The sequence below is a fragment of the Nicotiana tabacum genome, chromosome 5 (genome assembly GCF_000715075.1).
Source record: "Nicotiana tabacum cultivar K326 chromosome 5, ASM71507v2, whole genome shotgun sequence".
NCBI classification, from domain to species: Eukaryota; Viridiplantae; Streptophyta; class Magnoliopsida; order Solanales; family Solanaceae; genus Nicotiana; species Nicotiana tabacum.
Window position 1 is genome coordinate 94103932 of NC_134084.1, and position 26430 is coordinate 94130361.

The following is a 26430-nucleotide window of genomic DNA, read 5'->3' on the forward strand; positions in this document are numbered from 1 at the left end:
TATTTGTGTAAATATCCCATAAATAAAAGTGGAGTTTTCAACGGTCAGTACAATCACAGATAGAAATGGGCCCACAGAGAGAGTGCACTTGTCAGCCATAATGATTAAGTGAAATGAGCCCATTGTAAACATACACGATAGCACGGGCAAAAGTGTCTACGCAGCCAAAAAACTGATAAAGCATTGCACAATAATTGATTTTTTGGACCAATCAAACTAAACTAGCTCATATGTATTTACTAAAATGCCCTCTGGTCGGCAAACAAACGTACACGATAGCACGGGCGTGTAATATATTTTGTTTACGTTTCAGCGTTTAGACTTCTATCAAATTACTAAATAAGTGCAGGGATAATTAAAGCCAATATAAATAAAGAACTGAATAAAAGTCTTTAGTTCAGACAGCCCTAATTTTGTCATAAATAATGGAATTTCCTTTTGGACACCACCACCACCGTCGCGACGACGACGGTGGAGAGGAATTTCCACCTCCCGGACGACGACCACCACCGTCAGCCTACGACGAACCACCACCGTCAGAAGTTACCCATGTCTATCACACTTCCCATGTAGGTGGACCACCACCGATGGATCCCAATTATAACCGTCCTCATTATCCTCCACCGCCACCTATGGAGGACGATTATGGTCGGACTAGTTATCCTCCTCCGTCAATGGAGGATAGTTATGGTCGGACTAATTATCCGCCTCCGCGAATGGAGGAGAACTATGGTGGATCTTATAATCGTACACCGCCTTATTATGAGGGCCCGCCACCACCGCAACCACCTAGTTATTCCTCCGTCGAACACGTGTCTCACGAGAGTGAGAGTGAGAGCGTTCATCGTCAGCATGATCATCATCGTTTTCAACCACATGTGCCTTCATTCTTCCACCATGAGACCTCACCACATCCAGAGCTCATCGATAAGCCTTCATTTAGGGTTTATACAAAGGCTGATCCCAATTACTCTCTCACTATCCGTGACGGCAAAGTCGTTCTTGCCTCTTCTGATCCATCCGATCCTTTTCAAGTAGGTCCTTTTTCTTCTTTTTTTGAATTTTGTTGATTCTTTGCTGTGAATATGATGTAATTTTTTCTGTGTGAATTTGTTTGCAGCACTGGTATAAAGATGAGAAGTACAGCACTAAAGTGAAGGATGAAGAGGGGTTTCCAAGCTTTGCTCTGGTTAATAAAGCTGCAGGACTGGCCATGAAGCACTCTGTTGGCGCCTCTCACCCTGTATGTTCTGTATCTTGTTAACCATAAGCGCTGAAAAATAAAATAGATATTTGTTTGTTATTGAATGAATTGTTAAACCTTGATAGCCAACCCATTACTTTGTCCTGGAAAAGGATATTAGAGATTTCCACCTAAGACAAATGCTGTGACTTGCAAATGATGCATACTATGAATTTTTCACGGATTGACTAGAGAAATCAGAGAAATGGATCTTTTGAGATTTTTAATGTTGACTGCAAAGGATTAATAATTTATGTGAAGGCTCAGTTATGACTTCTTTTAGAAATACAGGATTCAAGCATGATTCAAGTATGCATTGTTTGGACACTATGGGGGAAGAGAAACCTTATATGTTCTGAAGGAAAGTTTAACCCAATATGTAGACTGAATAGTTTTTTTTTTTTTAATGATGAACATGGTTTTTTGGATTTTAGGTGCCCTCTAGAAGTACGGCTAACCCCTGAAAATAGCTTAATTCTTGGCATCAATACTGTTGTCTATATTCAAAACAGGCTGATTTTATCCACAAAAAAGAGGTGGAGGGGTTTGTAAATGACAAACATAATACTAGTATGGATTTTAGGTGCCAAGAAGGTTTCATAAGCTTCACTATTTCTCTTTGATTTATTCATAGCATAGCTAGATAGATGAGATCTTGAACTTGCATAACTTATAGTCTATTGGTAATGAGCATAAGCTAGAAATTAAACAAATATCTAGAAGTTAAAGCACTATTGATATGCATTTATTATTAATTGGAATTTACTCTTTAAAAAGGAAAAAAAGGTGATGATGATTATGTGTGCATTACTTTTATCTAAAGCTATGTTGCGTGACTCCTGAAAATCCTCGCATTGTCGACACTACATGGGTGTGGGTGTCGGATCTACACTAGATTTGGAAAACTTACCGTGGGTGCTTTGACTATATCTATGATCGAGAAGTATTGATTGATCGGGTATCTAGTTTGATTTTGTAGGTTTATGTCATATATATTATGAAGAATTTATTAGGTGTTTATAAAGAATTAAACTTTACCATTAGTCTTTGCTCACTAACTTTAATTAATAGAAACATATACTTATAAATGTCGTAACGTGCATATATTAGCCGTATCTAAGCACCCGTATTCGCACTTGGATCCATACCCTCAAATTCTAAAACTCATATGATGAAGAAGCCGACCTCTAGATCCGCACTCGTATATCCGCACCCGAGTTCGAGCAATTAGGATCAAAATAGAACTAAAGCAGAGCAATATTGTTCCATGCTGATTCCAGTACATGGATGATTTATTCGTCCAAGTATGTGTGCTGATTCACTGCAACACCCGCAATTCTGCATCGTTACACCAGTTTGACCATGTTGTAGAGAGAATAGTTGGAAGCATTTTCATACTAGCTCTAGCTTTAGTTCATCTACTTTTTTCTCCTACAGTATCTGCACTCTCTTCAATTAAGAAATAATGTGCAATGGGTGTGAGATAAACTGAGGCTATGGTGAAATTAGAACTAGAGGCATCGTGGCCATGTTGAGTTTAAGTTTTGAATTCATTAACTGCAGAAAACCTTTAAGTTGCTAAGAGGAAATTAGTGAAACATAGACGTTTGTGGCTACTATTTGTGGGATACACTGGGTTTGTTGTTGTTGTTGTTGTTATAGGCATTTGTGGCTTGGGTTTATACAAGAAGAATTTGCATCTTAAACTTGATTCTTTGTGATGTGAATTGCTATTGTTATGTTGCCTATTTAAGTACTATATGTGATTTCAACTAATATTACCCTTGCTCCATGCACCTTGATTGTTGCAAATGCATGAGTATGGAATTTACATATGCTTGAAGGTAATTAACACACTGATGTTCAAGGGCCTTGCCTTCCTGATGTTACATGGCTTTTGACTGGAAGGTGAGTTACATTCCTATTAAAATTCCTCTACAGGTGCAGCTCACCCCTTACGACCCTGATGTTCTTGATGCATCAGTCTTGTGGACAGAGAGCAGGGACGTGAGTGATGGTTATCGAGCAGTTAGGATGGTTAATAACATTCGCCTCAATCTAGATGCATGGAATGCTGATAAAGAACATGGAGGTGTCCGTGACGGGACCATTGTTGCTCTCTGGGAATGGTGGAAAGGAGACAACCGTAACCAACAATGGAAGATCGTTCCCTACTGTTAGTCTTGCAACGTAAAAAATGATTTTTTTGCTTGGAAAGCCTAGAACCTGAATTCCTCTCTCTTCTTTGTCTTCAAGTTTATATTCCATTTAAAATTTAGCCATCCTCGCCCTTAAGGCCATTGATTCTTTTATCTGTCTTCTTTTTGCATTCTCACACTTAGCCTCCATGTTGTTTGATATAAATTACTTTCACGAAAACTATTTTCTCAATGAAATGTATTCCTCAGCGAAATATTTCCGGTGTTTAGTAGTCTCAGGTCTATTTAAGCCTTAATATGCTTTAACTGGAAATTTTCTGTCCTCTTATTATATCTGATACTCTTTCATCAACATAGCTACCCTCCCACAGTACCTTATCACCAAGCACCACCACCCCCTACTGTTTTGTGCAACCAAAAAACCAAAAATTATGTAGGAAAGATGTGTTCTTTATAATACATTCTCATAAACTTTATTATTACCTAGTGATTCAGTACCAAACCTATTTTAATTAAGCTAGATGTCATTTACTTGTCAGTTAACAAGCAATAGGGGATGCTACCATCAGCTTTCATCCCAATAATTTTACACTTTTTGTTTTTTATTTTTCATGCATTTATATTAATTAATTTTTCCCTAAATAATTTAATTGCAGGATATGTTGGCTCGTGAATGATGACTGGACGAGTTTAAATAATGGAGTTGATGCTTGGTGTTTTTTTTATTGTGTGGCTTATTACGCATTTTGTATTGTATTCAATGTCCCTCCAAGAATGTAAAAGAAATTGAAAGCAAGGGAAATACTATGTATTGTGTGGGAGGTGACATGGCTATGGTATGTATGTGTTTTAATTTCTATTTTGTGCTCGGTAGTTTGTGCCTGTTTATCTTCTTTCTTATTACTAAGATATATGACAAAGGATCACAACAGCCTTATGAAGCCATAAATTTAGCCATCCGGCAGTTGGGAGTGTGCTTATAGTTGCTAAAACAGTTCCTTATTTTTATGTTTTACCAATACAATGGAAAATTTTCTTACTGGGCAACCATCCTTCCAGGAGGAAAGGGTGTACTACTACTTTTGGCCATTGATTTCTTACTATCTGGCTATTTGGCGTTAAAAGCTAGTGAACAAGTGCTTTCTGAACTAGTTGAATTAGCTGCTCCCTCTGATGGCAATGGTGCGAACGGAGAAGCTCTTACGCTGCGGATGGGTTGAATTAGTTACACGATTTTTTTTTTGAAAATTTAAGCAGAGGGGGATGTGTTGCAGGTTAGATAACTGTGGTCATTACTGATCCATGAGGGGAAGCACCATATCTGGTGCTTTTTTTTATGTGCATAACCTACCGGGTAATATTTTTATAGTAAAAACTGCTTTGTCCATATATTAAATATTTGTATTCATATTAACTCAGTTATAGTGAACTAAATGGTGACTGACTCGTAGCTCTAAATACATGAGTACACGCACATGAAGAGAGAGGTAGCTTATTGTCCAAGAAAAAAAGTAGCCCTGGGTTCTTGGTAGAAGCCAGACATCTAAGTTTTCCTTAAGTAGGTTAAACTTTAAATAAAAGTACTCCAAGTAATTCAGAGTAAGCTTTATTCTCAAAAAAATAATTCTTTAATCGACGATTGAGCCTTTACCTTCTATGTATGGAATTTTTGAAAATTCTTTTGTTGTCTTCTCTTTGTATATTAACCTCATTGACAGAATGAAGACTGTATATGCTCATGCTTTATCTCCCACAAAGAGTTGTTCTTAGTTTTCCTAAGAGAAAGAAAAAAGACAGACAACATCTCAAAGATTGTCGGCAATTTTTAGAAGTGTTTGACGACCAAGTACTTACTAGGATATTTTTTTTGTTAGTTACTCTAGTGTGAGCAGGAGTTTGGGATTAAATAATTCATGCCAGCTAGTTTACAACACTCTTTTCATAAACTAGTAGAAACCGAAGCTCCAGATATTTTACATTGCACACATGATTCTGCATAGTGAAATGAGCTCGTAGTTAACATGCTACTGCAGATTCTGAGAGTCGAAATTTGCATTCAATATCATTTGCATCAAATACCTATTGTCATCAATACAAGAATTCTATCCAAAGCCATCACTAGTTAAATAAGTCCTCGCACCTGTTTCACCGACTCACCACTGAAACAACACTGTTCTCATAAACTATAAACAACAAAGAATTAACAACCAATCATTGAGCTCCAGCATATCAATTGTGCTTCAATGTACTGATCACAATAACTTCTGTGTGTTTTTGGCTCCAGATACAAATCTTGTGAAACCACTGTGTAGGTAAAACCTGACAGCCTGCCCATATTTTGACCTTCTCCGGTCCTGGAAGGAATCCCTACTTTCCTTGCTTCCCTCAGCAGCATCTTCATTAGCTTGACCGCCTCCTTTAATGTTACCTGGGCACAAGCTATCTAGTAACCAAAATGACGTTTGCAGCAATTACAGCCAAAAGTAAAAGATACAAGAAACTCTATCAGCACAGCTTTACCGAAGTCACTGTCCAAAAGATTATCTCACCGTACTGCATTCATTACAAACAAGAGATGAGTCGCATATAGATACTATGATTAAGGAATAACTACTTTGGTACAGTATTGAGGTTATTTAAGATATACGCGGAAAAAAACAATAATTAAAGCAAACTAAGCAATCCATCGTGTGCTTATATACCTGACTTAGAATGTTGAGCTGAGGGCTTAAATTACCCTTGTTGCAACTATTCTCTCTAGCTTGTTTTTGCTTTAGCAGGATCACGACCGAACTGAATGACGATAGGTTTGCCTTTAAAAACATACCCATTCACCAGATTCTGCAGTCATTCACTTCTTTGTATTAAATTTTTACAAGTATCATCAGGTGTAGTATACAGCTTCACATAACTCTAAGTTTAGCACCCATAACACATCAGCTAATTTCTAGATAGTACGGATGTGATATAAATTAAAGTATATGACTGAAATGATTTCCTTTAATCTATATAACACATTTTTAGGCAACTTGAGGAAACTAACCATATACATGAATAATCTCGCATTAAATAACCATAGGAAATTTGACACAAGTTCATGATTAAATTCAGAAGGTTCCTCACCTTCTAAATAAATCTAAGATTTTGCTAGAATTCGATTGAGAACTGTTGGGGTAGGCACTTGCACCATTTAAGGTACACCAAGAACAAAACCTTAATACCAACTGCTGGAGTTGAGCAGCAAATTTTATCAGCTTAGTGAAATTTGAATAGGCTACCAGAGACGCCAACAATTTGAAAATGTCAGCATAAGTCATATTACTAAAATACATCTAATGAGACTTGCAAAATGCTAACAGTGAAAGACAAAAGATTGTCTCGTATGTGGTGCTTTCGGATTAAGAGATTTATTTTTGAAAGAGGTTCATAAAAGCCTATAAGTACTTTTGCGGTGTTTACTTCACAATCATGCTGCCCAGGATGAAAACTAAATACCAAATTACCTGCTTTTCCTCTTGTTTCCCCCAGATTCTGCTATGTTTTGATATATGATTCCACGATCCAGCAGTTCAAAAAATAAATCCAATGCCACTTTAAAAGAGGAATGTGGATATCATAAATTTTAATGTTTGATATTGATTTCTTCGTTTTTCAATCTTCTAAACCATCCTTTTACCTCCTTCTGGCCTCCCCCCTTCTTTCCCCAATGAAAAGGAAATGACTGGCCTGCAGCATCATAGAGAGGAAGAAATAGCTTTGATTCGGAGTAGTATTTTAATAATGGAAGCATGATTCTTCTTTATTTTATTATTAAGAAGATTAGATTGGGAATTACTATTGTACCATTGTAGATAAATAGCTCCAACTTTATCAGGTTCTTTCAAATTTCATGAACAAATATTTTTCTTCCAGTGGAAGGATAACCTATATAAGCAGTCATTCCAAAATCAGGCTCATACCAGTAACTTTAAGAAATACATCAACTGAAAATTTTACTACGTATAGACCATCAAAGGAAATGAAATGAAGACAAGAAACATCTTGAGCTAACTAAAGCATAATAAAGAGGGAAATGTAACAAAAGAGGGAAATGTAACATACTAAAGCATCTTGAGCAAGTTCAACAGAGGGAAATGTAACAAAAGCTTGTCCACGCATTCTCCCTTCCTGGAAATGAAAATCAGATAATCATCAGCATTTAAGTCATGAATAAACAGCAAATTAACAATGGAAAGGGAGTACTGATTACTATCTCACCCTTCTACATGAGAATGCTATTTTTATGCCACAGGACAATCTATCTCTTGGCAACAAAACATATGGAACTAGAAAGGAGTACGTCAATTTTGTGGTCTGGATCAGGTAAGAAACAGACCAACAAAATGGCACTGGAATGAAGAAAGTGAAACTTATAGTTAAATAGAGAAGTAGATTACCAATTGATTTTCTCACCAAGTTGATGAAATTGGCCCTAAATTAGCTTAAGATATAATGAGCTTTTGCTGAGTTAGATAATGTTTAACCAGTCCCCTGACATCATACCCTTCACCAAGCAGGGAGTTTATGCTAATTGTACAAAGTGCATCATGCCTTTTAAGTCATCAATTCAGTTAAATCTTCCTCAATTGTTCCAGAAGAAATATAGAGACCAGGGTTTGGTTCAATACGAGTGTCATGATTTTTGTTATCAAGAAGCAACTAAGGAAAAAGGAGAAACATCAAACGGAAGAAATGTGATAAGAATATCAGTAACACAACCTTTCAAGCCTTGTAACGAAGATATTCAGTGATATCATTAACCGCGCTAGCCTCGGCATGGAAGTTATACTTGAACGTACTGCTCATTACTTCCCTCTAGACCTAGCAGCTATTGAAGCTTCATCTAAGAATGGAAATATTTCCAGATGCTTCACACGAAGAGAGGTCATTCTCCCCTTTGTATATATAGAAGAACATTATAAACTTTCTTTCAACCTTCCTTTAACTGGGTTTATCACTCTCTTTCACCAAACTATTATCATTCTAACTCAACTCCTGAGTGCTTAGAGTCCCAATTTATTGTCAGCCAATGCCAATAGAGCCTAATGGGTGGCATTAAGAAGTTGACTGGCACTGTAACCAGCTTGCCAGATTGACAGTTTTCTTTATGTAACAGAAGACTTTACAATTTTAAGAAGCACACATATTCTCAATGGGCCCATGTATGACATATCACATATCAACCAAACCTACAGAGGAGCCACGTGTCACAAAAGTGGAGCCAAGACCTCACATTGGATGATCAGATAGGGTAATTTAGATAGTGTTCCTTATATTTTTCCAGCATAAACTCCCAAAAGAACTTGGAGTTATATCAAATAGTGGATATATAAAGCTTCAAGTTTTCACGTATTATTAAAGGTAGATAAATACAGATGAACCTCACCTGCATTAGCTTCACTGCCAGTCTGGATTTAGCTTCATCGATGCTTCCAAATAAAGATCCTGCAAACATTATAGCTGATATAATGGTTCTAGTGACAAAACATGAGTTTCTAGTAAGTAACAAATCCATTGAACTAACTTCTTGTTATCCATTTTTTTGAAGGGGAAAAGAAAAAGTTGTCGAGGTATTGAACTACAAGGAACTCTTAAGGAAAAAGTCGGAAAAACGTGTTTTAGCTTGTTAATGGATATGTACATTAATGCTTACCAAATATGAAGTAAAAATCATCAACAATCACTTCTTTTGCTAAGTTCTTCAAGTACAAGATAGGAGAAGGATTACCAGCACAATAATTCTGCATAAAGGAAAGCCCATGAGTTAAATATCCATCAGCCCTTTGCTGGGGATGTCCAAGAACCAACTTAATGCTTGGCTTTGCTCATAAAAAAAACTTTTGATTTACTGATAACAAAAAATGAATTAGTATAGCACAATTTATAGACTGGAAAGATACAATCTTAATGAATTCCTAATAGCAACTACTTGTCAGCTTAAGTAAACTAAACAGAAACCCTACTTATCAACAAAAAAGTCACTTCTTCTCACAAAGGAGACTAAGCAGCTAAAAACTATTAGAAAAAGTCTGCTGTATTTAGCATGAACAATCTCATAAGCTCATAAACAAATTTTCAGCAACCAGTTTAGTTCTATTCCTTTTCCTGCCATTTCTCCAAAATCAAGAACATTTCATGGAGATGATTAGCCATCTATAGAAGTAAATGCAGAAATAACCAGGCATCTTTTACTTCACTGCCCAGTTTCAGCAGATCTATAGAACATGTTTTTGTCTCTTTTTGGAATGGACTGGATAATGCCTGGGAGTTTAATGGAAGCCTTTTTGAACTGGAACAGCTGGAAAGTTGGTAGAACCATCAAGAAAATCTGGAAACTAATTCCTTTCTGTATTTTTTGGTGTATTTGGAATGAGAAGAATAAGAGATGTTTTGATGGAATAGCAACTCCAAACCACTTCCACAAGGCTAAATGTCTTTTACTTTTGTACCGTTGGAGTACCTAACACCTGTGAACTCCCCAGACAACTTTTTGGACTTTGTTAACTCTTTAACCCTAGTATCGGACTCATTGTACTGGAGCTAGCAAATCTTTTGTATCTATATTTCTGCATCTTCTTGATGCCATTTATAATATCTCTTACTTTATCAAAAAAAAAAAAAAAAGATAAACTTTCTGGACATCATTTTTGGTTTCCACATACATAACTTCAAGCAATTCAAAGTAATTAGCCAAGAGCCTCTACACTTAAGAATCTTAAAAGGAATTCAAATAGGAAAGCAGGTGTTTGCTCAATATGCTCGGATCCCTAATATACATATTTCCCTAGTGACCTAGTTAGTATTTAGAAGTTAAACAGATAGGACTCTTTTTCCATGATTTTTAGTATTTTATTTCTGTTATACCTAATTTTCAAAAGTGGTAGTTCGTACCCCATTTTCATGCAAATTCCACACTTCTATCTTAAATTAATCTATTCGTCTGATACAGACCAACATTCATCAAGTCAGTCATCATCAACAAGACTAGGCGGGTAATGATACCCCTAGAGGCATACTTAAGAAAATTAAAAAATAACTACTCCCTCTGTCCCATATTATGTGACATAGTTTGACTGGGTAAGGACGTTAAGAAAGACTTTGAACTTTGTGGTCAGAAGCAAGCTATAGATATATGTGTGGCGGTAGATAATCTCAAAAAGTATAAAATGGGAAGTTAAATTGTTGCTAAATATAGAAAGGCGTCATTCTTTTTAAGACAAACTAAAAAGGAAAGTGTGCTACCTAAATGGAACAAAGGGAGTATAATGTATTAGAATTATTAATGAGATATGATAAGCTGGTATTATTTAAGTGTGCCGTGCCCTAGGCCTGTTGCCCCTCTAATGATGCAGTCCAAGAAGAACAGCTGAAGAAACTATATGTAATGAAAGCATAATTTAAGAATGGTTGATTCCTGAATACAAACAAAAAGGGAGTTACAGTCTGATTTAGTGTCAGATTATTTTATCATAGTTGTTGGTTTCTGAAAACTTTTGCTGCAAGGTGTTATATGATTCACAGTTCACATACTCTACCTTACTAAATAAAAAAAATATAAAGATTCACAGTGTCCACATAACCCACAAAATCCTTTAGAAGAGCCTGAATTGATAAACCTCATTTAATTTACCTTAGGTGCCAATTATGTTTTGGTGACTTGAATTTACTGAAATAAACAACCAGAAGAATTCATTTCCTAGTTGTTGGTTTATTAATCCTTCATGGCGAAAAAGAAATCCTTCATGGGGTAGGATTGGATAGATTCTTTTCTTAACTGAGAAATCCCTGAAGGCCACTAGCGCATGGTTCGAAAGTCGCTGATAATGGGCTCGGCTGTTATGCTCAACTTAATTACCCAGCTATTGTTTGTGGCAGGTTTAAACCCGTGACATGCGCTTAATCCACACATCACATGATGTGCTCTTACCACGAGGCAAAATCCTGGGGGCAGTGGCGAAGCCAGGAATTTTTTCAAGGGTGTTCAAACTTGAAAGAAGTGAAAATATTCTCCAACAAAGAGTGTTCAATATATGTTATATACCTATACAACCTAATATTTTACCTATATACCCGGTGCTATTTTCCGACGAAGGGTGGTCAAGTGACCACCCTTTCAGACATATGGCTTCGCCTATGCCTGGGGTAATTAGATTTTTGATGAAAAAATGTTTCAATTTATGTGAACGTATTTAACTGGACGCGAAATTTAAGAAAAGAAGGAAGACTTTTGGAACTTGTGATCTTAAACATATCATAACATTTGAGTGGTTAGAAGACTTTTGAAATTTTATGGTCTTAGACATGCCATCACATTGCTATAAAAGGTTCTCATTAAGATAAAATAGAAAGTTCAAACAAAATTGTTTCCAAAATTGAAAAGGAGTCATTCTTTTGTTGTATATGTTGAAGGAATGCAAAAGATCTAACATAGAGCTCATATCCGATACAATTTTTTCCTATACCATAAGTATAGACTCTTCAAACATCTATTTTTAACATTAACTATGTTTTCTTTACTATAATTAAAACATATGTTATTCCTTGTTATTTCTCTCCTGCCGGATATTCCAGAAAAAGTTGCAGTGGGACTTTCCTCCAGAAAGTCTTCATTGTAAAATTGCTCCAAAGTCTTAAAGATATCATCTCTCAAGATGTACCAACAGTTTTGACAGAAGGCCGTATTGAAATCATCGGGCCAGGCGCTTTGTCACCATCGAACATCTTGATCACAGCATCAAGTTCCTCCAACGTGAATGCCCTTTGCAGCCATTTACTATCTTCTATGGATAAGGTTCCAAGGATCGTCCTATCCCTAAAGGAACTAAGGCCTCATTTCTTTGCACTTAATGGAGGTCTGAATCTTAATCATTCAGATCTCACATATTAAGTGTGTTTGTTTTTTAAAGTCTCATTCAAATCTTGATCATTAAGTGTGTGCTTTTTTTTAATTTCACAACCACTTAATGGGTCTGAATAGGTCTGAACGATTAAGATCTATAACAGAGACTTAATTTCATTAAAATGTTTCTATCCACATTTACAATTAATTACCGCCATTGCCCACCATTATCAACTACCACCATGCACCACCCACTACCTCCATACTCAACCACCACCACCGACCACCACCATCCTCAAGTATAATCGTCACCGCCATCATTATTGACTACCACCACCGACCACCTCACCATTATTGACTACCACCACGTCTCACCACCCCCACAATTATAAACTACCACCGCCATTACCACCATCATCCTCAACCACAACCATCCACCTATGACCTACCCACCGTTAACTACCACCACTATTATTAACCATAACAACTAGTACCCACCGTTATGAACTACCACCACTTTCCTCAACCACCACCCACCATTAGCAACCATATTCTCCACTACCCATCACTACTAGCTACTACCTCGAACCACCACTATCAACCAAAACCACTACTAACGAGCACCTCTAGTAATCCACAAATACCACCGTTAGCCATCAACTACCATATATTAATTTAAATTCATCAATTCTTATATAAAGATAAATTTTATTAATTCAGATGTTGAAAAACAAACAGTCTTAATTATTCAGTATTCAGATCTTAATACACATCTTAACATTCAAATGTGTATTCAGATTCAGACATCTTAATCTTAATATATATCTTGATATTCAAATGTGCATTCAGACGTCTTAATCTTTTTTTTTAAAATGAGGCCTAAGTCATTCCATTACAAGACTTTGCCCTAGATCCACTTCCTTTAGCTCTTAATAAATTGACTAATGAATATCATAAGAAACATGAACTACCAAGTAACAGGACCACAGATAAAACTTAAAAGACTAACTGCAAATCCAATCTGCACACAAGCGGTCCATGGGAAAAAGTAAAGTGCCCAAACTTCCAGTACCTTAAACATAGGAAGCGACAGAATCTCTTCTGGGGGCAATCTTCCACTTTTTAATTCTTCAAGGGTCGCAAAAGTTTTATTATCATTCTCTTTATCTTCCACCGGCAATGATATTTCCCTCATGTCACCCTTCTCTTCATTCTGTACCTGCTTAGGTGCTACTTTAATCTGCAAGTACAGCGATCAACAACATAGTATCACAAACTTCAATGAAGAACAAAGGGGGAAGGAGGCTTTTGGAGATGCAAGGCTATCACCTGAATTATTGGGTTCTTTTTCTTAACTACTGGCATCTCTTTAGGAACCAAGGCAGCAGCTCTCAATCCAACAGCTTCATGAGCAACATCCTTGTCAACTGCAGGGCCTAAGATAGCTTCACGTCTGGCACGCTTTTGTTTAGGCCCGCCAACATTACTCTAATAGCAAAAGGAAATAGTTTAGGGTGAAAAATGAAAACACAAGGAACATAAAGATAGAAACTTTAATCCTGAGATACACTGCATAGATCATTAAAATTTAAGTCATCTCCCCAGTATCGTTGAGGTTTTATACATCATATTTAAAGTCCCAGTTAACTGCATTTATCAAACTCAATTCAAGAGTAAACGGATGCCAAACAGCATAGGAAATATTACCTCATCTGAAGACTCCATTTCTGATTCACTACTTGATAAATTTTCCAGTCTACTCTCAGAAACTGTTGGAGGAGGTGGGGGAGGGGGTGGAGGTGGAACAGATAAGGAAGTTGGTAGAGGTGGAGTCGGCAGAGCCATCCGAAATGGAGCTGGAATATTCATCTTGTTCATCAAGTGTAAGACCTATACCATGACACAATATAGGTATAAAAAGATGTTAGATAGACAAAGACAACACAGACGAATAGCAAGGGAATGAGAAATATGAATTTGAGAAGCAGAATGGATATAGTATAGATAACCTGTGTGTAGAACCGAGGAACAGCAATGAGAGCATTTACAATATTTGTAAGTATATGCCCATCAGGTGGGGGGTAAACATATCTGAATCACAAGCAGGATAGTCAGCATTATGAAGAATAAGCAGAAGCTGTTACTGTTTATGAGTACATATGAAACTATATAAAGAACTATCAAGTGCTAGATCAAGCAGAATGACTGTCTAAATCCTCTTAATACTTTAGCTTCTTCTTCTTTTCTAGTTTTCTATGCATATACCAAACAGACCAAGAAGAGAGTCTACAATTTACACGTCAAACAAAGCTGGCATGCCTAAAGACATGAGAAATATCTGGCATACAGGGATGATGCAAATCAGCTGTGATGTAAAGGAAAATCATGAGAAATGTTGTAACGTTTAGGTCAGGGGATGCTCAGGATATAGAGAATGAGGAGCTACTTCTAGACACTTATCCACCAAATCTGGATAGAAATTTAAAAAGATGGTTTAAAAAAATCATGAAGTAGCTGAAAACATACTCGAGGTGAGGAGGAAATGGATAATCCACCCCAAGTCTTTCAGCAATGGGTTCGCTGCCAGGATGAGGATCTCTTCTAGATCCTCCACCGAATTCTTTAGCAGTAGCATCGTTGATCAAAGAGACAGAGTCTTCTACAATCCGAGGTTCACTTTGTCGATATTTATCTCTCTCTATGCTTTTATTAGCCCGTTCAACTGCTAATGTTTTACCAAGAAACCGTACCCTAACACCCACAAAACTTGGCAATCAGTCTTGCTTAATCTCCAAAGATAAATAAAAATAAAGAGGAGCTCATTTGAATATATTTTATCTAAGATGATCACAAACAGGATACTCAGAAGATTCTAAAGAAAAATACCCATTCAAATGCTGTTGCGCTTGATGTGCCAGACTTTCATCCTTGAAATCCACAAACACATAATTCCTCACTCTGTCCAGGAAAACATAAGATCCAGATTCAAACCTATTTAGGTTTAAATCATAAAATATGTGACACTAGAGCTCAAGACTCGAGTAGCATTCATTTCATTTTTTTAACAGGTAAATAAGAACTACTAATAAGCAGTCAAGCACAAAGTTAGCGCTTAAACATCATAAATAGGGTGTTTGGATTGGCTTATTTTCCATTATTCCCTTTTAGTGATGATCACCTTAATATTTTGTTGTTTTTATTCTGCTTTTATATGGCTTTTTGGTGTTGTCCGTTCTTGTCTATATTTTCATTAATGTGGTGCTTATGCTTTCTTGGGCCGAGGGTTATTGAAAACAGCCTCTCTATCCTCACAAGGTAGGGGTAAGGTACACACTACCTTCCCAAGACCCCACGGTGTGGGATAATAATGAGTATGTTGTTGTTGGATTGGCTTATTTTAAGTGCTAGTTGGCTTTTAAGCGCTTTTCTAGCTTTTGTGATGTTTGGCAATGATAAAAAGAGCTTAAAAGCACTTACTTTTAGACATGAAAAGTACAAAAATAAGCCAAAAGCCAAAAGTTGGGTATTACCAACTTATGGCTTTTAGCTTATAAGCTGCTTTTTAAAAGTCAATCAAAACACACTCAAAGTCAAGAACCCCCTATACAGTAGCATTAACTTCATATCTAAGATGGCCAAAGAGCATTTTTGAAGAGTTAGGTGTTACCTAAAGAATTCTGAGCGTCAATTAATGCTAATTAAGTTGCTGGTATAACTGGTAAAATTGTTGTCATGTGACCAGGAGGTCACGGGTTCGAGCCCTGAAAATACCCTCTTGCGGGAGCTTAGTGCTCCGGGCTGCCCTTTTTTTAGTTAATGCTAATCAAGGAATTTTCCCCATGACTTGCGCAAAAATTGGTGGGGATAATCGTGAGCGCTTGTTGTTTGGGAAGAGGGGGGGGGGCTTAGTCAGACGCTTAGAGCATAAGCTTTATGAGACAAGAGCCTTCCATATATGCCTCAGGTTTGTTTGGCGAACGCCTTGCAGTAAGGCGAGTTCCTAAAAAAGTCTTTTTAAGGACTAATCACAAGCACATTGATATATACAGAAATGTATGTCTGGATCAGACACTCAAGCTCTCGTGAGTCGGAACAAAGTTTATTTTACCGGGACGGCAGGACCTTTACCCTAGGGCACTGGAAATTTCAACCAAAGACGCAGTATCAAGATCAAAAAGAGCAGGGCCTGTGCACACAAAGAATTTATTGAACAGGTAGCACTCCAAAATATAGATTCCGCTCAAGAGATATATACATGATAAAATAATTCGCAGCTCCCATAGCAATGTACGGGGATGCAGAAAATCTACTGTTTGGTTATCCTTCAGCAGGGAAAAGCAAAATATGCTCGTCTAAGCTTTTAAGATGTAGAATTAACCATATACAGTTTGACACTGTTACACATCCTTTTAAAGGTCATTACTACCCAATGCCTAGCAACATCAATCCAGAGTATAATTTGTGCATTGGTAAACTCAAGCTATGTTGCTCGGACTCTTCGAAAATGTGGCAGGATACGTGTCGGATCCTCCAATAGTAGTGCATTTTTGAAGGATCCGACACGGGTGCGGTTACATTTTGGAAAGTCCGTGCAACATAGAACTCAAGACATAAAATTGGAAAATTTCATGTAAAGTAATGGATTGCGAAATCAGGTAAGCTAACTATTCTTCTTTTTTTTGGTAACCGAGGAGTCCACCCCAGCATGCGCGTACCTCAAATAATTCCACGGGATACCTGCCACCTCCTACCAGCAACAGGTACCAGGTAATTATGCCACCAAGGCTTAGACAGATGGGAAGAAATAGCCTAGTATTTTTTGTCTCAGCTAGGGTTTGAACCTGAGACCTCATGGTTTTCCACCCACTTCATTGACCACTTTGCTACACCCTTGGGTGCGTAAGCTAACTATTCTTTAGAAAGTAATATTAAAGACAAGAGTATCTAAACAATTTGAGTATAAGATGACAACTAGTTGATTCGCTATAAAGGAAAAAGAAGTTGACAAGCACCAAAAAGGGGGATCAGAAACGCATCATCGTTTCAGGAAGCATCACAATCTCATTAAATCACCTAAATCTACTTTTTAGAAAAGCAATACAAGTTAGAAAACATTAGTATAGAAGAGGTTCCTTGAAACCATTTGTCCAAAACAGTATGTTGCTGTGAGAACATACTTTTTCTAGTTGTATTAACTTTAGAAGCAACAACGGAGGTCAATTCTTTATCGAGCCTAGTACCGCTAATTCATATCCTCAAACAAAAGAACAGCTTGCCATCATTTTGGATTGGGGAGAGTAATAGGAAAAAGCAGCTTTCATTGATAAATGGAGGCCTTAGTCTAGTGGTTAATGTTGAGGTGCTTAAGACTACAACCCTCAAGCTTAAAACCCATCTAGGTGTGAATATGCATCCAACTCATATTATGCTCATTCTACTAGTTTGTTCTAGAAAGAGCCGATTTCCTCCTGTCAATGGTGCGTAAATACAGTAGACATATTCTTGTTGATTTTTAAATAATACAAATTACACCAGACAAATGAGCACATAAACAGTTTTAAGAACATAAGAAAGCAAACCTTCTATGCTGGGTATTAGAAAAAACAAAACAAAAATGTAGCAGTGAAATTGATAATTAAGGAATCATTCTTTGGAATACCTGCCACTAGTACAAGGACGAATAGAAGATGCGCCGTAATTGGAGAGCAATCTAGAAAGGGTTTCATGAGGAACTGCTTCTGGAAGATGCCGAATCAACAGCGTACACTCTTTAGCTTCCTCCCTCGGCAAATGATGAAGAGGAATCCCAGTCATGTAAGCATCCATTACAGTTCCTTGTACTCACAGAAGTTCTACGCTCAACAAAAATGACAGTCAAATTTTGGTTGAAAAATCACAAAACAGTCAAACTTGGGTTGACAAATCACAAAAACTTCAAAATGCATTGAGGCAGCGAAGGGATTTGGATGGCAATGGGGCAGTGTGTGTGATGCGGGCGGGTCGAAATCAAAGCCCATGTGAAGATCCACTTTCTTAGTTAGACTATTTTGATTACATTATAAATTAACCAAGACTCACAAGAAATAATATAAAAAGGACCAAAATACATTTTCTTCTTCAATATTAGTACATTTTACCTTTCTTTTTTTTGGAAAGAAATTCTTCGACACCATACTTTAGCCAAAAACAAATGGATATACTTTCATATAAATCAATGAAATTCATTTTTCGCCCCATCGCATAAATCTATATCTAAATATAAAGAATAAAGTTTGTAATATGGTTAACCCAAGGTAAATTATTAATAAGTCACTTAGCAATTTTAAGAAGAGTTTATGGAGAGATTTTCTAGTAAGAAAATATTAAATCGGGTGAATTATATATGGAATCCCATTTACTAAAACTAAATTTAGTTATATCCCATTTTCACGACCAATATAATTTAACTTAGGAACTTTTCAATATTTTATTCACTCAGTCTATACAACTAGGTAATGAGAATTGTAGTTTAGCACCTCATATTCAATCATAACTCAGTCACGACTCACGAGATGCCCAATTTTCACAAAAATTCCTATGAACTCAAGCCTCAAACAACAAAGAAGAGAGAAGAAATAAAAGATAAAAAGAGGAGCATACTTACCTGACCGGCAAAGGGAAGGGGCTGTGGTCGTTGAGGGTGAATGGGCCTATGTTTTTTTTTCTTTTTGTTCCTTCGTTTAAAGATTTTTTGAATAACCAAGTTTAACACTTGAAACATGATATATGTGGAGATAAAATAAAGAGTGGGACACATGGGGATTAGCTTTATTAAAGAAAGAAAATACCAAGCATTTGCTTTCGTTCCTGAAGACTGAAAGAGAAATGCAGCAACAGTGGCTGCCTTTGGCATCTCTATTTCTACAAGGAGAGGTCACATTCAAGGCCTTGTTTACCATTGAAATATAGATTTGTCAAGAAAGTACTCAAGACACAAAAGAGGAATAGGTTTTGCTACTACAAGATAATTCCACCACTCCCGCTTTAATCATGAAGTTCAAATGATGTTATTGGGTGTATTTGAGTACGAAAAAGGAATTGGAACTTAGTATTTATGTAACACCAAAATGGTGTTCTTGACATTAAGGAGCTAAAGGAAGAAGAAGAAAGATAGAACAATAACTTGGGATTGAGGATTGAGTTAATTAATAACTTCAATAATTCCATTGAGTTGATTTATAATTTGTAATGGCATGTTGGACTACCCAAATTATGGGGTAATCAGGAAAAAAGTTATTAGATGGTTTGATGCCGATTGTGAGCCTGAAAATGAGTTATGATGAACTCTTTGAACTTGAGTTGATAAAGTTCAGATGTAAATATTGTAGATTGCCATCGTTGAACGAGTTGAGCTTGTTGGAAAAGTTTGGACTAGTTCGAAAAGCTAAGACGATATAATTTAAGATGTACCTTCCCTTAAAAATTTATTGACGAATTCCAAAAATTCTAAAGTTTGCTAATGTTGATTTAAATGTTGGTTTGGATTCGTTGGAGTGATCCAACCTTACTATCCATATTTTTAACATTATATCTTTTAGTATCAGATGGTCATAACTTGTATTGTTTGTCATTTTATGACTTTTATTGAATGATATCACTTTAAATCATATTTTTTCTCTGGACTTGGATCAAATGGTTATAGCAAATGTTGAAACTCGTTATCTTTTAATTTTTAATTTCAAAAGTTGTCGATTTATCGAATATTTATAGGACTTACGGGTCACATAAGTTAAAGAAAAATATCTTGAGAGGACCATAGCTAATATTGCTTATGCGTGCCAATGCCATATAGTGCTCATAGAGAAACCTTACCGTGCTAGCACTATCGTAAATCCTATAGCAATGGTGAGGCGGCCTCGTGACCATGCAATGGTTACTATCATCAATATCCTTAGTGTGAGACACCTAGGTTGACCAGGGAATGATCAACATACAATCATTGATTATTGTTACAGTTATAACTATTGTAACTCCTCATCAAAAGATTTATAGTTTATCGAAATGTATTCGGTGTTTAGAAATAATTTAAAATTTTAAAATGCTTTAGAGGTTACATGAAAATACTTCTAATGCTTATTGCTTTTTGAAATGTCATACTTATTGTACTTCATTTATGTCACGACCCAGATCCTAACCTATCGTGATGGCGCCTATCAATGGTGTGAGAAGGCACGGGAGAAAATATGATATATTGATATTGTGTGTTCAATACAATACAAGAGGTCCTTATTTATAGCTATACTATACAAGGACATACTACTCCTATTCCAATGTGGGACAAGACTACATTATGTACATATCTAACACTCCCCCTCAAGCCGGTGCATACACATCATATGTACCGAGCTTGTTCCACATGTAACTAATACGAGAACCAATAAGAAACTTAGTGAAAATATCTGTTAGTTGATCATTCGACTTTACAAACTTTGTAACAATATCTCTAGACAGTATTTTTTCTCTGACAAAGTGACAGTCGATCTCAATGTGCTTAGTCCTCTCATGGAACACCGGATTTGGCGCAATATGAAGAGCAGCTTGGTTATCACACACTAGTTCCATCCTGTTGATTTCTCCGAGCTTTAACTCCTTGAGCAACTGCTTGACCCAAACTAACTCACACGTTGCCATAGCCATAGCCCGATATTCCACTTCGGTGCTGGATCGAGAAACTACATTTTGTTTCTTGCTCTTCCACGAGACCAAATTACCTCCTACTAGAACACAATATCCAGATGTAGATCGTCTATCAGAAGGTGATCCTGCCCAATCAGCATCTGTGTACCAAATAATCTGCTCGTGGCCTCGATCCTCGAATACGAACAACTACATCCCAGTGACTATCACAGGGAGAATCCATAAACTGACTTACAACACTCACCGGAAAAGAAATGTCAGGTATAGTCACTGTGAGGTAATTCAATTTTCCAACCAACCTCCTATATCTCGTAGGGTCTCTAAGAGGCTCCCCCTGTCCAGGCAGAAGCTTAGCATTCGGATCCATAGAAGAGTCAATAGGTCTGCAACCCATCATTTCAGTCTCCTCAAGAATGTCTAAGGCATATTTCCGCTGTAAAATAACAATACCTGAGCTAGACTGAGCGACCTCAATACCTAGAAAATACTTTAGTCTGCCCAGATCCTTAGTTTGGAAGTGCTGAAAGAGATGTTATTTCAGATTAGTAATACCATCCTGATCGCTGCCAGTAATAACAATATCATCAACATAAACCACCAGATAAATACACAGATTCGAAGCAGAATGCTGATAAAACACAGAGTGATCAGCCTCACTACGAGTCATGCCGAACTCCTAAATAATTGTGCTGAACTTGCCAAACCAGGCTCGAGGGGACTGTTTCAAACCATATAGTGACCTGTGCAATCGGCATACACAACCACTAAACTCCCCTAGCAACAAAATCAGGAGGTTGCTCCATATAAACTTCCTCGTCAAGATCACCGTGGAGAAAAACATTCTTAATGTCTAACTGATAAAGAGGCCAATGACGTATAGCAGTCATGGACAAAAAAAGACGAACAGATGCTACTTTAGCCACGGGAGAGAAAGTATCACTATAATCAAGCCCAAAAATCTGAGTATATTCTTTTGCAACAAGACGAGCCTTAAGCCAATCAACTTGGCCATCCGGGCCGACTTTGACTGCATAAACCCAACGACAACCAATAGTAGACTTACCTGCAGGAAAAGGAACAAGTTCCCAAGTGCCACTCGATGTAAAGCAAACATCTCGTCAATCATAGCCTGTCGCCATCCAGGATGAGATAGTGTCTCACCTGTAGACTTAGGAATAGAAACAGTGAACAAAGAAGATATAAAAGCATAATGAGGTGACGATAGACGATGATAACTTAGACCAACATAGTGGAGATTAGGATTAAGTGTGGACCGTACACCTTTGCGGAGTGCAATTAGTTAACTAAGAGGAGACAAGTCTGCAGTAGGTGTAGAATCTGATGCAGGGCGTGAATCACCTGGGCCTGATGCTGGATGTGGACACAGATGATAAGTCAAGAGTGGCGGAGCTGCAGAATGTTGAACTGGATTATTGGAGGAATTGGACTTATAAGTGGTGGAACTGGAGCTATAAATGGTGGAACGGGAACTATAAGTGGTGGAGCTGGAGATGTAGAGGAAGATGGATGGAGATTGTGATTGAATCTCCAAAAGAAGAGACTGGTAGTACCTCAGAAATATCTATGTGATTACCTGGACCTGTGAAGTATGATTGGGTTTCAAAAAAGGTAACATCAGCGGACATAAGGTACCGCTGGAGGTCAAGAGAATAGCATCGATACCCCTTTTGCGTTCTCGAGAAACCAAGAAATACGCACTTAAGAGCACGGGGAGCTAACTTATCTGTTCCTGGAGTAAGGTTATGGACAAAACAAGTGCTTCCAAAGACACGGGGTGGAAGAGAGAACAAAGGTAAGTGGGGAAACATAACAGAGAATGGAACTTGGTTCTGGATAGCTGAACATCGCATACGATTAATAAGATAGCAAGATGTAAGAACTGCATCCCCCCAAAAACGCAACGGAGCATGAGATTGTATGAGTAGGGTACAAGCAGTTTCAATAAGATGTCTATTCTTTCTTTCAACTACCCCATTTTGTTGAGATGTGTACGGACAAGATGTTTGACGAATAATCCCATGAGATTTCATAAACTGCTGAAATGGGAAAGACAAATACTCTCGGGCATTATCACTACGAAATGTGTGAATAGAAACCCCAAATTGATTTTGACTTTCAACGTGAAAGGTCTGGAAAATAGAAAACAACTCAGATCGATTTTTTATCAAAAATATCCAGGTGCACCTAGAATAGTCATCAATGAAACTAACAAAGTAGCGGAATCCTAAGGTAGAACTGACCCGACTAGGACCCCAAACATCTGAATGGACTAAAGTAAAAGGTGACTCTGCTCGATTATTAATACGTCGAGGAAAATGAGAGCGAGTATGTTTACCGAGCTGATAAGTGAGATAAACTAGGTACCATTTTCTGAAGTTTTGACAAACTAGGATGTCCCAACCATTTATGTAATAAATCTGGTGAATCAGTAACAGGACAAGTTGTTGAAGGGAGACAAGATGTGAGTCCATGTGATTTAGCAAGGATAAGGTAATAAAGTCCATTTGATTCACGCTCGGTACCAATGATCCGCCCTGTACTGCGTTCCTGTACAAAAACATGGTCATCAAGAAATAAAACGGCACATTTAAGTGATTTGGCTAGGCGACTAACAGCTATGAGATTAAAAGGACTATTAGGGACATAAAGAACTAAATCTAAAGGTAAGGAAGGAATTGGGCTTGCTTGACCTACTGCAGTTGTCATGGTTTAAGACTTATTGGCCATTGTGACTCTTGGAAGAGATTGAGAATACGAAAAGTAGTGAAAAGAGATTTGTTACCAGAAATATGATCCGATGCACCTGAATCAATGACCCAAGACTCAGAGGATGAAGATTGAGAGACACAAGTCACGCTATTACCTGTTTGAACAACGGAAGCTATCTCAGAAGATGTCTGCTTACCTGCTTTGTACTGAAGAAACTCAAAATAATCCACTAAAGAATTCGAAGTATCGGTTGCCATGTCGCTACAATTAATAGTAGTAGGGTTAACTTGAAATAGTAAAAATTAGTAACTCCTTTGGGAAAACTAAAGAAATCGCTGAGAAAACACTATTTACAGCAGGAAAACAGAACATTGTTCTACGCCAGAAAACACTGTTCACGCCAGAAATACTGTAGCTCTCGGAATATTACTGTAGCAACTGGAAAAATTCAAAGTGGTCAGAATGAAATAAAAACAGTAGGGGTAGGATCGGAATTACCAGACGACCCAACTGTTCTGAAGAAACTTTTTCAAAAAATGGCCGGAAGTCCACTTCTGAAATTACTGTTCATGCCGGAAAAAATATAAAAGTGGTCGGAATTTGGTATAACCTGGATGGGTTGGCTCGGAATTGCAAGGGGAACAATCTGTCCTGAAGAATCGTCGCCAAAAATGGCCGCAAGGTAGCCCACGTGACGTCAGAACTTCGCCGGAAATTTTTCTTCCGACCGCTACACTACCGCCGGAGATTTTCACTGGGGTTTGGTTGCCGGACAGTGACTACTCTTGTGGAAGTGTTGGATTTTGCACAACACTAACCGAGACAAAGCAGACACAAAACAACTTTGAAAAGTCGCCGGAAAAAAGGGTTCCGATGACTGATTTCACTTCCCGGAATCACTGGAATTTATGCACATGGATAAATCTCTCACGATAGCTCTGATACCATGTGAGAAGGCACGGGAGAAAATATGATATATTGATATTGTGTGTTCAATACAATACAAGAGGTCCTTATTTATAGCTATACTATACAAGGACATACTACTCATATTCCAATGTGGGACAAGACTACATTATGTACATATCTAACAGGTACTAGGCAAGCCGACCTTTTCAAAATACTTCCAATATTGTGCAAAAAAAAAAGAAGATAAATCAAAGGTTCGTAATTGTCACGCCTCATTTTTCCCAAGGGGATAGGGAGTTTTTCCAATTAAAGTGACGTTAATCGAAATGGGATTATTTATTTATTTCAGAATTGCCACTTGGAATAATTTATGGTGTCCCAAGTTACCGGTTTATTTTAAATCCCAAATCGAGGAAATTTTGACTCTGTTTTAGAGTCTACAAAACCAGAAGACCGGGTAAGGAATTTTGTTAACTCGGAAAAAATGTGTTAGGCATTCCCGGGTTACGTGGTTTTAGCATGGTCGCTCAACTATTAATAATTGGCCTAATTATCTGATTTAATACATATTTAAAACCTATTGTGCATTTTAACCTTTTAACTGCTTTTAACATTTATGGAATTTGTTTGAACAAGTCGTGATGTCGCGCACTCGTTTGTTTTTGTACACATTGCAAATCACATCACGTGAATCGTACCCGCGATCTACAAAATATTTATTTTATTATAAATTTGAAGTTATGGTCGGATCACATGAAATGCACACCCGAATTGGGATTTATGTATCGTGACCATGCCACGGGAACCATACCCATAGTCACGATGATTTATTATTACTCGCGCCTAAAGCAACTAACGCATTTGAATTATGTTCCTAATCTTTGAGATTATTGCTAGCAAACAACACATGGCCCATTATCACTAATCCCTTCATGATTCAATTAGAATTTCCATGATAAGATGCAGACAAATTTTATTAAGATGAACCTAAACTATACAGAAGCTTTCAATCTAAACATATACATATGAGAACACACTGTTCATTTTCCTTTTAAAGAAAACAAGAAACTCTACACTAGATTAAAATTAACCAAAGAGAAGTCAATAAATATCAAGAAAAATCTATGAAGAGAACTAAGGATTAAGTAAAATCTGAAAATCTCGGCTCGTAGTTGATAAAACAAAAGAAGACAGATTCCTGCTACAAAACTATTCTTAAATGTGCTTATACTGTAGTTTAAACCACCATATAAATAGCAATATAAGAGAAAAAGGTAAAGAGATTGACCTCAAAAGCCTTCAATTGACAAAACAAAAATCCAGCAACTAGGATAGACGGAATGGCGCACTACAAGTGAAATTCGAAACAGCACTCGAACTCGGATGAAATCAACGGACCTCCAAACTCGCCGAAAATATGCACGAAAGTGCTGTTTGGTGCGTTTTTGGCTAAAACAGAAGGAGCAACGGCGATTGAAGATGAAGAGCAGCTAGGTTTCTTTTAGCTCTATTTCCCTTTTCTTGTTTGTTCATCCCTTTCTCTTTTGTTGTAATTGTGTGTGTGTTTGTCTCCTTGATTTTGAGTGTGTTTGTTACACATTGTATTGTAGCGTGTATTGTATTGTTATCCAAAATAATGTTTGTTTTGATTGTTTATTTAAAATTAATTATATCTTATTATTAAATCTATTGTTTCGGAACAACCAAAAGCCCTATTTTATGAAACAATCAATTTGGTATGGTGGCATCGTTTTCCATTTTCTTTTTCAATTGTGCCCTTACTTATTACTCTATAATTCTATGTTATTTTATTTATTTTTCTTTTAACTGCAAAT

At 37.1% G+C, this 26430-nt stretch overlaps 2 protein-coding genes across 28 annotated transcripts; one reads left to right on the forward strand and one right to left on the reverse strand.

The window, feature by feature from the left end:
* The first annotated feature begins 332 nt into the window (after positions 1 to 332).
* On the forward strand, positions 333 to 4351 carry LOC107759431 (ricin B-like lectin R40G2). 5 transcript variants are annotated; one of them, XR_012709650.1, is made up of 5 exons: positions 333 to 1034; positions 1121 to 1243; positions 3088 to 3151; positions 3228 to 3433; positions 4059 to 4351. XR_012709650.1 is itself a non-coding variant. In XM_016577375.2 (4 exons), the coding sequence occupies exons 1-3, from the start codon at positions 426 to 428 to the stop codon at positions 3142 to 3144; spliced, it is 789 nt and encodes a 262-aa protein (XP_016432861.1). In that variant the 5' UTR covers positions 333 to 425; the 3' UTR covers positions 3145 to 3151; positions 4059 to 4177. The 5 variants fall into 5 exon arrangements, 3 of the variants coding, with proteins under 3 accessions (XP_016432861.1, XP_016432859.1, XP_016432860.1); XR_001642192.2 differs by having other exon boundaries at positions 3228 to 3419; XM_016577375.2 differs by lacking the exon at positions 3228 to 3433 and having other exon boundaries at positions 4059 to 4177.
* A 1088-nt stretch (positions 4352 to 5439) lies between these two features.
* Positions 5440 to 26171, reverse strand: LOC107777363 (U11/U12 small nuclear ribonucleoprotein 65 kDa protein-like). Of its 23 annotated transcripts, none has more exons than XM_075253822.1 (15): positions 25884 to 26171; positions 17940 to 18132; positions 15167 to 15238; positions 14807 to 15031; positions 14290 to 14371; positions 13988 to 14170; positions 13610 to 13768; positions 13353 to 13520; positions 9095 to 9182; positions 8828 to 8886; positions 7504 to 7569; positions 6906 to 7128; positions 6105 to 6243; positions 5923 to 5955; positions 5440 to 5830 (listed from the first exon to the last, which is right to left on the reverse strand). In XM_075253822.1, the coding sequence occupies exons 2-12, from the start codon at positions 18104 to 18106 to the stop codon at positions 7075 to 7077; spliced, it is 1323 nt and encodes a 440-aa protein (XP_075109923.1). In that variant the 5' UTR covers positions 18107 to 18132; positions 25884 to 26171; the 3' UTR covers positions 5440 to 5830; positions 5923 to 5955; positions 6105 to 6243; positions 6906 to 7074. The 23 variants fall into 23 exon arrangements, with proteins under 23 accessions (XP_075109923.1, XP_075109917.1, XP_075109921.1 ...); XM_075253816.1 differs by having other exon boundaries at positions 15167 to 15271; positions 25884 to 26170; XM_075253820.1 differs by lacking the exon at positions 6906 to 7128.
* Positions 26172 to 26430: the final 259 nt, after the last annotated feature.

Excerpts from the sequence above, each read along its gene's own strand:
- LOC107759431 (XM_016577373.2), top strand. The coding sequence starts at position 426 with ATGGAATTTCCTTTTGGACACCACCACCACCGTCGCGACGACGACGGT. Across the intron at positions 1,035-1,120 it reads ATCCATCCGATCCTTTTCAA|CACTGGTATAAAGATGAGAA; the intron begins GTAGGTCCTTTT and ends ATTTGTTTGCAG. Across the intron at positions 1,244-3,184 it reads CTGTTGGCGCCTCTCACCCT|GTGCAGCTCACCCCTTACGA; the intron begins GTATGTTCTGTA and ends ATTCCTCTACAG.
- LOC107777363 (XM_075253808.1), bottom strand. The coding sequence starts at position 18,106 with ATGGATGCTTACATGACTGGGATTCCTCTTCATCATTTGCCGAGGGAG. Across the intron at positions 14,372-14,806 it reads CCATTTCCTCCTCACCTCGA|ATATGTTTACCCCCCACCTG; the intron begins GTATGTTTTCAG and ends CTTGTGATTCAG. Across the intron at positions 13,769-13,987 it reads AAATGGAGTCTTCAGATGAG|AGTAATGTTGGCGGGCCTAA; the intron begins GTAATATTTCCT and ends TTTTGCTATTAG.